Source organism: Herpailurus yagouaroundi, unplaced genomic scaffold (genome assembly GCF_014898765.1).
Source record: "Herpailurus yagouaroundi ecotype Mexico unplaced genomic scaffold, PumYag 201, whole genome shotgun sequence".
Lineage (NCBI taxonomy): Eukaryota > Metazoa > Chordata > Mammalia > Carnivora > Felidae > Herpailurus > Herpailurus yagouaroundi.
This window is the reverse complement of record NW_024412432.1, coordinates 5,083,054-5,094,951: the sequence shown is the minus strand read 5'-3', so window position 1 is coordinate 5,094,951 and position 11,898 is coordinate 5,083,054. Positions and strand designations below refer to the sequence as shown.

Genomic DNA, 11,898 nt, shown 5'->3' with positions numbered 1-11,898 from the left:
TCACAATCAAAATGCCCACAACATTTTCTGCAACTTCAAATTATTCTCAGGTTCACCTGGTGTGCGTAAGTATGAAGGCAGACAGGGGAGTTCTGAAAGAAGAGAAATAATCTAACAGATATTAACCTAATTATATATGTAAGGGAAGTTAAATTGTGATACCGTGTAGGAGTAGATACATCTCTAGAAAGAAAGAGAATTCAGAATTAGAACCAAAGGCAGATGTAAAAATTAGAATTATTAGTGTGGAGGGCCACCTCGGTGGCTCATTCAGTTGAGCATCTCAACTCTTGATTTCAGCTCAGGTCATGATCTCACGGTTCCTGGGATCGAGTGCTGTGTCGGACTCTGCACTGAGCTTGCTTGGGATTCTCTCCCTCCCTCCCTCTCTCTCTCTCTCTCTCTCTCTCTCTCTCTCTCTCTCTGCCCTCCCATGCTCAAAAAAGAGACAGAGAGAGAGTGAATCTCACACACACACACACACACACACACACACACACACACACACACAGCTCGAGCAGGGGAGGAGCAGAGAGAGAGGAAGGCACAGAATCCAAAGCAGGCTCCAGGCTCTGAGCTGTCAGCAGAGCTGATGCAGGGCTCAAACTCATCAACTGTGAGATCGTGACTGAGCCAAAGAATATGCTTAACCGACTGAGCCACCCAGGTGCCCCAATAAACATTTTTTTTTAATTATTATTAGTGGAGAGAAGAGTGATCACCCACTAACTGCTGGCACCACTGGAGAGCCACTGAGAAAAACAAGCTGAAGTCACTCTTTAGTAGTTCAGTTCTAACTGGATTAAGAATTTAAACTTAACAATTAGCAAGTAAAATTTCAAAAGGAAATTAAAAACAATAAACATGGAACTTTATTTTTTAAATCTTTGGATAAGATTTCTAAGCCTCAAAACCCAGAAGGCATTTAAAAAAAAAAAACCAACAAATCTGATGCAAGTTTTTAATTATCACACAATTAAAAAAATGTTTTTTCAATATATTTGTAAAAGAGTTATTTTCAAAACAATAATAATTAGATGGCCAATGTAAATGTAAGCATAGTCATTTTATTTATTTGGGAAAGGGGAAGAAGAGAGAGGACACCAAAAAAGAAAATGTGCCTTTGAATTTCTGCTCAGGGCAGTGGTATGCTATCAAAATTCTTTTGGGAAAAAAACCTGGGGTGTTTTGTTTAGGTGCAAATACAGTAGGAAAGCCACTGTGCCTTTAATGGAAAGCACATAAGATGTGACGCAGTAAGATCTTCCTTCAGTCCTGGGCATACCTCAACACATACCCAGAGGTGTGGAAACATGGTACGTAACAGATGGCTTTATAAATCGGCACAGGAAGGATGTACTGTTTAATAAATGGTGCTGAGACAACTGGTTATATATGGGGACACTAAAATTAGATCCCCAATTCTCATACAAAAATAAATTCCCAATAGATTAAAATCTAAATACGAAAAGCAAAAATTTTAGACTATTTAACATGAAACAATCTGCAAAAAAAATGGCAAAATGGCAACACTTGCAGAGTCTGAGTGGCTGGGATATGTTACATTACTTTCTGTAGTGTTATACGTGTTTGAAATCCCCAAAGTCCAGACTTATCTGTGATAATTACCCTGTATCCTACATCTTCCACGACATCACATGAAGCTGCATTATCACTGGTATGCCATACTGTCTCTTTGATGCTGCAGCCATACATAAATACATTCTTCTTTCGGGAGTGGCCATGATAATCACAATAAACCTTGAAAATATATTTTGAAAGTTAAAAACCTCTGAATTCATATATTTCCAAATAAAGCAAGTTAATAACAAGACAATAAATAGCTCTGTGTGTCTTTGCCCTTTCATTGTAACAGAGCCACCATTTAATAAGTAGAACTAATAAAAGTAGTAGTATCTAGTTCTGGAAAGGATCTATGATTAATTCTAGAATGGCTAAATCCTTTCTAGGGCCTGCATCAAGCCATGAGTTCCACTCTAATATACCTACTATTCACAATTTATTTGTATTTATTTTTGAGAGATAGAGTGTGAGCGGGGGAGGGGCAGAGAGAGGGAGACAGAATCCAAAGCAGGCTCCAGGCTCTGAGCTGTCAGAGCAGCGCCCGATGAGGGACTCGAACTCCCAGAGTGAGAGATCTTGACCAGAGCCAAAGTCGGACGCTTAACCGACTGAGCCACCCAGGCGCCCCCTCTACTATTCACAATTTAAAAAATAATAAATTCAGTCATAGGTCAAATCTACAGCAGCAGTCATCACTGATCCAAGGGTTATTTGAAAATTTAGGTAATTTGAAAGAAAGACAATGCACTCATGAAAAACACAATTGAGCAAAGGGTAGTATGGTTTCAATTTAATTTTTAAGAGCAGCATTTTTAAAATGAAAAATGAAGAACAGGACTGCATGTCAATGTTCACCTTCTGCAAAGTTTTCCTATCTTTCCCAGAGGAAGATTACCTCATTCAAACAATAATATAACGGGACATTCTATGCAAAAGCTGCTGAGAACAGAAGCAGAATATATACACAGTCCAGTAGTGTTCAGCACTGTGCCCACACCTTCTCTCATGTGTATACTCGAGACTTACTCGCTTCAGAGTTCACTAGCAAACTCAGAAATAAGCTTCTACCAGTTTGAGAACTTGGAAGACACATCCTGTTACCTTACTGCTATTCAAACAGTGAAGTTCAATACCTAAAACTTAAAACCAGGAGTTACCAATGTTCATAGACAAAAAAGATAAGGAAAGGGCTCAGGGGAACACTAAAAATTAAACCTGACAAAATAAGAATACAAATGCAGTGTATTAATTACACACGTAATTAATAACAGAAGAAGATATTTGTAAAAATTCCTTTTGAAATTAACACTTAGCTTTTATAACCAGAATATACTGAGTCATTAACTAACAAAATCATTTCTGTGACTAAAGTACAAATACTTACCAGTGGTAAATGCTTCACAGCGGCCAGGTATTGTAGCAGCCCCTTAGCATGGTAAATTGTAGGATGTAAATCTGGATTTGGACTTTGCCACTGTCTATTCAGATCCTCTCCACTTAAAGAACAGCGGTGACTACACAATATAAACACAAACATTAGTACTGATAAACTCTTACAATATTTGATTTAATTTTATGATTCTATTCCAGTAAATATTTCCAGTAAATATACTAGTCACTAAATAAACACTTATGAAGTATTTGCTTCGTGCAAGATCTTGTGTTACATGCATTTAACTGTGGCAAGCTTTCACATTTTTAGGTCAACATTTTCAAGCTATAGAAAAAAATTAATTCTCAATTCTGGGGTCTTATTCCAGACTCTCTAAAATTTACTAATGGTCCTATTTTCCATTCTGATTTCATAATAATCATTTGTTATACTCCAACACTGTGAACTTCAATTGTATTAGTTATTATGTAAAAGTACTATCTGGGCTGGGCCCTCCTAAGAAAGGTACATGTGAAAAGTCTACATTTTTTTTTGACTATTATTTTTATTTGAGAGAGACAGAGAGAGAGAAGGAGAGTGCCAGGGGGAGAGAGACAGAATCCTAAGCAGGCTCCATGCTCAGTGTGGAACATGACATGGGGCTCGATCCCACAACCCTGGGATCATGACCTGAGCTGAACTCAAGAGTCAGACACTCAATCGACTGAGCCATCCAGGTGCCCCAAAAGTCTACATTCTTGTAAAATTTCAAATACATTTTCACTTATTTCAGGTAGTAAGTAATAAAGCAGAGCAGAAATTTAAGCAAGCTATCAGAAGGTGGTAACAGAAATGTAAACAGAATTCTAACTGGTCAATATGTTTCTGAATTAAAACTAGACATAAAATGCCATTTTAATTCCATAACGTATTACCTAAAAATAAATTATTCTGGTTTTTTCATTCAAAAACTTCCTAAAATGTGAGAAATATTCGTGCTACATTTAGTGAATAAATAAAATATGGTATCCTCAGCTTTGGAGACACTCATGACAGCAACACCAAATTCCCATCTTCCAGAAACAGAGTTTTCTAATTCCCACGAAAATTAAACTGCACTAACTATAAGCCATCTCCACCTAAAAAGAAGTCATCTTCCATTATTTCCAGTCTAAAGAATTCCTTCTGTCAAAACTACACCACCTCCTATCAGGACGAGGTCAGCAGATAGAGCCAATATTCCTATCAATGGAAAGAGATCCCAGGAGATTCTAAATCTTAGATCAACTCAAGATCATGCCACTGACAAACAAAAAGGAATATAAGAAGTTATGTTAAAGACCTTATTTATGTATTCTCATATCCTGACATTGTGATTTTTCTAAAACAATTCAAGCAAGACACGAAATCATACTCTCATGGAATACAGAAATTCTCAAAATATCATACTGATACATAAAATGTATTTTCATTTAAAAATTCATCTTAGATGAATTCCCCACCAAAAATTTCTTCGTTCTAGAAACATCACTCAATTTGTTTTCCAAATTAACCTGGATGCTATTATTTTGACAAGTTTACACAGGATAGGCACATAACCTATTTCTATAATGATTGCTTAACTTACTTTCCATTGATGACACCATCTGGATTTAGCATAGGGACAATTTTAAAAATATAGGATTCTCGTAAGCTCTGAGCAGTAGGGTTATTACTCATGAGATACTCCAATGTTCCTTTCATTACCCAACTTGCGTTAGTTTCTCCAGGATGGACCCGAGCAGACAAGAAAACGTAAGGGCGATTTCCTAAAGTACACATAAAATTTCAAATTAAAATGAACAGCTACTAAGAGTCTGTATGATGTTTGACTTTGGGAATATAGAAATATTTCTACTCAATTTTGAGTTCTGATATAAATTCATACTAAAACTCACTGTGCACCTACTGTATCTGAGCACAGCACTAGGCCCTACAGAGAAAACAGATACACAAAACCCATATATAAGCCATGTCCTAAAGGAGTTCATAATATGAACGCAACACAATAAGTAGTATTTGAGTTTTATTTTCCAATGGTTAATCTAACATATAAAATTAGTTCTTTTATATAATCTTGCTTTTATAAAGAACAAGTATTGGGGAAGTTTTAATTATAAATTTATTTTTCATGAAGTCATGAGGAAAATAGGAAAATATCATTTTACCCCTGTTTTACAGTTGCTATGCTAAGCACAGATAAAGTATATCTGTTCAAAGATGAACAAAGAAAAACAATTTCACTATGCATTTCAATACACAGGTCTACAATGTGACCACTCTGCTCACCTGCTCGTGTTTTCAGGCATATCAAGCTATTTCTCTTTCCTGAAAACACCTCACCTTCTTATCAAAATTAGGGCGCTTTCTCATTTTCCTATCACAGTTGTACATCTGAGGCAATTTTAAATATATAAATGTCAGGAAAAACCAACCAGCTATTTGGTGCTAGCATCAAAGCACATGATGGGTTTCTGGTGGTTTGATTTATAAACAAAATTAGTTGTAAATTTTTTAATTAATGGTATTATCCTATGAACTCTTAAAACATTTTGTTGTATTACACAACAAAGGTAAGAACTACAGAATATTCATATCAAAAGAGACCTCAGAGATAATCTCATGCAGCTCCCTCGTTTCTGAGATGAGGAAACTGAGGCCAAGGGCTGGGCAGTAATAGGACCGAGACTAGAACCCCAGACTTCTGATGCCTGTTCTAGTCCTGTTGCCCTTACAAAACATATATGAAGCAAAGGAAAATAAGAATAATTGGCATTTTGAGTGAAGAAGACAGACTTACTGAATTGACAGATATGTTCATAATAATTAGACTCTGGCATTGCTGTTATAGTCACCAAGGGACAGGTGTTTCCAGACAGGGTTTCACATAACACATCTTTTCGAAAATAGATTTGCTGAGGATTGTGTGCTGATTCCAATTTTTGAAGATGCATCTTGATAAAAATTTAAAAGCAAAGTATACAATCATTTAAAAACTCCCTAAGATAAATAGAAATAAATGCATCCAGATCTCGACATAACTAAAAGCGAATCAGATTCCTAATCCCTTCTCTGAAACCCTCAGGGAGCCAGAGGTAGTTCAAACATCAGTTATTTGGGGCAGTTGAGAAAGGGCATAGCTACAATGCATACACCATTAATTCTGCAAACCCCCAATGGGGGTGGCCGTAGCAGCCTGTAATAAGCCCATCATTATTTCTGCAGCAAAACATGTGAGGAGTCACTCAAAGCAGAATCAATATTCTAAATAAGCTCACATCAATTCAGGCCAGGCTGCCAAATGGGCTAGGAGAAAGCTTTTGGTTTTCAAAGCCTTTTGAATTTTGAAATTATAAGTGACTGTAGACCAGCAGAATGGGGTATGTAGCACAAAATTTTTTTAACAACTTTTCCTGATTTCAAGATTCATACAAGTTCAATATAAAAAAGACACAGAAAGTACAAAGAAAAAATTTTAAACACCCATAACTGCATCACCTAGATTACTACTAACAAATACCAATGTAACCTGCTTTTATCACTTAATAATTTACACACACACACATATGTTCATAATTACAAACACTATATCAGATCATTCAACAAGTGAAATATGTGTCTTTTGAAAACACAAGTTTTAATGGTTTTAATGTATGGTTATCCCATAAATAAACTGTTCAATCCCTTTTTTTTTTTTTTTTTTTTAAGATACTTGGTTTCTAAACTTTTGCCTATGTTCATTCACATAATCACAATTGACTATGTGCCCACTATTTCTGTGAGGGACAATGCCCGGGGATGTGTGAATGAATATACCCTACCTTTGGAAAAATACAGAGTGCTGTGAGAGCTTGTCATCAGGAGTGGGGAGCCTAGCTGAATCTCGACAGTGTGAAAAGGTCTCCTAAAAGAAGTTACATTCAAACCAAGATCCAGAGGATGAGTGAGGAGGGCAGAGGGGAGTGTGGCAGGAAGAAGGAAGGTATATGGGAAGACCATGATGTAAGAAAGAGGAAGGGCATCTTACAGGACTGACAAAAATTCATTGCAGCCAGACCGGGAAGAGTGAGAAACAGAGACTTAACACAGACTGAAGGGCCTCACAGGCCATTCTTTCACAAGGAGCAGCATATATACGCATACTGGTAATTTAGATAATGAAGTGACATATGCATAACCATTTGAAAAATGAACAGGTATATTTTTTACTGTGAATTAATACCATGGATATTAACCTAGGATGAGGATAAACTTTAAAGAGTTATTTTAGGTCCATTTAAAGACAAATATTAAGTAATAGTGCAAACAGTATGAGGACATGACAAAAATTGTTACAAATAGTCGGGAAATGATAGAAATGAACCACAGTAAGAATCTCAGACTTCATAAAAATGGCAAAAGAAATCACTAAGAAGCTTTAAGCGGGAGATTTATGGGACCAGACCCTCCCATCACGAAGCCCTCCTGCTCCAGTGTGGGGAAAGGAGGAAAGAGGACAGAAGTGAATTCTAGAACACCAATTAGAAGAGGCGGCAGAAGTCCAGATGAGAGACAGCAATAATGGCTGGAAAGGTTGTGGCAGCAGCACTGGCAAAAGGAGGGGAATTTAAAATATACTAAAAAGGTCACATCAGTAAAGAACAGTAATATGTAACCCTGTGTGTAACAGCACTATATACTTTGATGCTGTATTATTCAGCACGGGAAGATAACTGATAACACCTTTACTGTAAGTTGCAACTTTTATTAAAACAAAGTCAGCCACACTGAGTGTTCTAAGCTTTGCTCTCTCTTCTGTTCAGTGGAGTATGTTTCTCTTCTTTTCCCCTAATAATTTGGAAGCTTGTTTCTAATCATAGTGTTCCAATCTCTCTCTGGGTAAACCGATCATACGTCTTTGATCCATAATTATTACAAAAGACTTTCTGTACTAAGAAGAAAAAAATCTACCACAGTAACTACTCGATTAATTTTTTAGTTTTGTTTTACAATGTAAGTACTCAAACATCTCAAAAGAACTCACAAAACAACCCTTACATCTTAAATTCTAAAGAATCTGGATCTAGAACTCCACACCAAACCACTAAAAGAAATTAATTCCCCACAGAAAAACTTACACATTTTTCTATTGCTAGATTTTCCATGAGATTCAATGCCTCTCATTAAACAAGTGGAAGTCTCACCTAGTTAATATGCGTAAATCATGGAATCGTAGAGAACTACAGATTTCTATAAAAAGGTGGAGAGTAAAAATCTTTTAAAATTTCCTTAGTATTTCTACTAAATAAAAATAAAGACTACATTCCCATTTTACTCCCTTTAATGTTTTCAACAAACATGGTATTATTTTCTAAAATATTCAGCACTGGATCTTTTCATTTTATTAAGATATTTAATTAAAACCCGTCTTCCCCCAATTATCTGACACATATGCATAAAGCACAATAAGAGCCATAATATAACTTAATGAGTTCTCACCTGTAAAGTTGAATATGTGTATGGATAGTGATAAGCAAAGTAGCAAACATCATCTTTATGTGGAAAATTGACAGTGAATGTAATTGTATAGTAGGATTTTCCCTTTTGCCCACCTGCAGCAACTGAACTTCTTGAGAAGTGATTTCTGCAATAGAAAAGCACAAAACCTGTTTACTTCTTCCACACAAAAGTTCTGAATCTCCTTGCTTCTTTATGAAACAGAACTTCGGGTGGGAGGAAACACACGGTTTATAAGGTTAGCTTAAATATTCTATAAAAATTAGAGTTGGTACTACTGAATCAGATAAATGCTATCAGCCAACATCAGTTTTCACTTCTGAATTTACTATCAAATGGAGCTGAGACTCCTCATCAATGAAAAGCTTAGAACCTAATTCCTTGTTACCATACACATTACCGGATCTTGGCCAATTATCATCAATGGTTACTACCACCATTAGATGGAAGGCTAATGACCATCTTTAAAGCAGATGGATCAGGGGACAATACCTAAATTCACTATCAATCTTAAGGCTAAGAAAGAAAGAAAGAAAGAAAGAAAGAAAGAAAGAAAGAAAGAAAGAAAGAACGAACCAGACATGATATGTTTCCGGACGTAAGGCAATAGGAATTCACGGCACCATCTATGAAGTATTCTTGCCAAAATCAAACCTGAAGTTGATCAAGCTTCTAAATCTAACTACTAGTTTATAGGCAATCAGTGAGATAGAAGAATTCATTATCACCACAGGCATGCAATCCCAGCAAAACCCCAAATGTGGAAACTCTGGCATGACAGATGACCCAGTTTCTCCAACAAATAAAGGAGAAATAACAGAAAAAAAGGGGGGGGGACCTAATGTTGAAACAAACAAACAAACAAACAAACAAACCTGCTGAAACTCTAAAACAACACTTATGAGACAATTGGGGAAGTCTGAACAATGACTGGGTATTTTATTGTATTAGAGAATATTCTTAAGTGTGATAAAAGCATTATGGTTAGACTGTCTTTAAAAAATCTCTAAGAGATATGGGGTGCCTGGATGGCTCAGTTGGTTAAGCATCTGACCTCAGCTCAGGTCATGATCTCACTGTTCCTGACTTTGAGCCCTACATCAGGCCCTCTGCTGTCAGAGCCCGCTTGGATCCCCTCCCCTCTCTCTGCCCTTCCCCTACTTGCACTCACGTGCTCTCTCTCAAAAATAACAAAAAATTAAAAAAAAAAAATCTCTAGGGGCACATGGGTGGTTCAGTCAGATTTAGCATATGACTGTGGCTCAGGTACTTATCTCGTGGTTCATGAGTTCGAGCCCCACACTGGGCTCTGTGCTGACAGCTCAGAGCCTGGAGCCTGCTTTGGATTCTGTGTCTCCCTCTCTCTCTCTGCCCCTCTCCCACTCACTCTTTGAAGTATTTATGGATAAATATGATATCTGGAAATGCTTTTAAAAATTCAGTGTGGGGTGCCTGGGTGGCTCACTCAATTGAGCAGCTGACTCTTGATTTTGGCTCAGGTCACGATCTCACAGTTTTTGAGACAGAGCCCCGCATCAGGCTCTGCAATGAGCATGGAGCCTGCTTAAGATTCTCGCTCTCTCTGTCCCTCTCCCCAGCTTGCGCTCCCTCTAAAATTAAAAAAAAAAAAAATCTTTATTAAAAAAAATTCAGTGTGGAGGTAGGAGTGAAAGTATTCCTAAAGCAAAGCTAAACATGTATTGATAACGGTTGAAACTGGGTGATGAATACATTATCCTATTGCTTACTCTTACAAATGTTTGAAGATTTCCATAATAAAAAGTTTTTAAAACTACACATTACTTTCCAGACTTTAAGTATCACTGACATTTGATGGCCTAAAGATTGTCTATCAACCAACCTAATCTCTAAAATTTCAGATCATCTTCTATTATTTAAGTCATGAACTGAAGAAAATCCATGACCAACAACTAGATTTACTTGCACACACATAAACATGAACGGTATTTTCAAACCAATATAGTCTTCATTCACTTAGCCACTATACCTTGAATACTCAATGACAAGGTGCTGTGGGCTGACGAAAACACAAAAACAAGTTCCAGGCCTAGTCCTTGCCGACTCTTTTCCCCCAAAAGTTTAACATCTAATCAGAGAGGTATCGATAACCCCACATTAGAGCTATATATTTTATAAGTTACATTCTCTTATATACTGGTGGAAGTCCTTTTACTCTCATTTTGCAAATGAAACAAACAAGCATCCAAGGACTTAGCTCACATGAAAAGTTAAGACACATGCAAAAATAGTAGATTTTATCTTCACTATCTGGATTTCAGGCTTCAGGAAAGCAAGTAGTGCTTGCTGCACAGAAAACAGTTAATAGGCATCTGTTGAATTGACCTGAATTCCAGTTCCAGATCTGGAAGTAGCCAAAAGAAAAAACAAAAACTAAACAAATGAAAATCCTCGCCATCCCCCTTACACAGAACAGAACCACCACCTGTCATGTTACAACCATTCACTTGATAATGTGGAAAAGAAAAACATTCATTGATTGATTATTTCTATTCCAACTTTATGAGAAAGAGATAAGTAAGAGTATTTTTATGTTAGCCTAGCAGTAAAAGAAATATGAAATTTATACAAGTACAGATGAAATGCATATAATCTTTTATTTCTATCCCTCATTTACTATTGATTTTGCTAATACAAGTAAGGGGGAAATCCTACTGAGATGAATTCCAAGGAACACTGTCTTTCTCAGAAAGTAATAGCACTTATGATGCAGGTTTTTCTAAAACCTAGAGTCAGAAATCTTCTGATTTCTGAAGGAATATTAGTGCTACTTAAACCCAAGATAAAAATTCAAAATCCACTAAACAAAAATGTCAGGATTAAGATTAATAACAGAGAAAACACAGGGAGGTCAAATGAATTCAGTGGAGGAAGTTATCTAGAAATATATAACATGCAGAAACAGTAAAAATGAGAAGCAAAGTATATGATAATCCCAGATTACTTAGACGTGAAGTTGCAGAATAATCCAATCATTCCACTGAAGCAGTAAGTGATTTCGAGCACTGATTTCTAACTTGATTAAGTAGATGACCTATTTGAGGTCAAATTGAACTGTATAAATTGACGTAAGGTAACTGTGGGATATACCTCCAGGTAAAATATTCTGGAAACTAAGATGAGGTAAATATTTGTATGCAGAAAAGAATTATACTTAATATCATCAGAACAACAAAAAGCCACTGCAAATTATTTCCTAGAATTCCTAATTTCCGTTTATTCAATGAAGTTTACATGGCTTGAAAGCTAAGAAAGTTGAGGACACATAGCTATCTAACTGGTGGAGACAAGATTTGGATTAAGTCTGTCTATAGGACAGATTTTATTTCTACTAAATTTACCACCTCAATGAATCTCAAATTTTAAAG

General features: G+C 36.4%; 1 protein-coding gene across 4 annotated transcripts in view; it reads right to left on the bottom strand.

Annotated features, from left to right (window-relative positions):
• The window catches only part of AGTPBP1 (ATP/GTP binding carboxypeptidase 1), a 167,430-nt gene that overhangs the window by 22,044 nt on the left and 133,488 nt on the right, over positions 1–11,898 (bottom strand). For all 4 annotated transcript variants that reach the window (XM_040450284.1, XM_040450283.1, XM_040450281.1 and 1 more), the window contains exons 19-23: positions 8,474–8,618; positions 5,796–5,949; positions 4,584–4,764; positions 2,969–3,098; positions 1,630–1,761 (exon numbers count right to left, since the gene is read on the bottom strand). In XM_040450284.1, the coding sequence (XP_040306218.1) occupies positions 1,630–1,761; positions 2,969–3,098; positions 4,584–4,764; positions 5,796–5,949; positions 8,474–8,618 (742 nt within the window). The remainder of the gene's footprint in view (positions 1–1,629; positions 1,762–2,968; positions 3,099–4,583; positions 4,765–5,795; positions 5,950–8,473; positions 8,619–11,898) is intronic.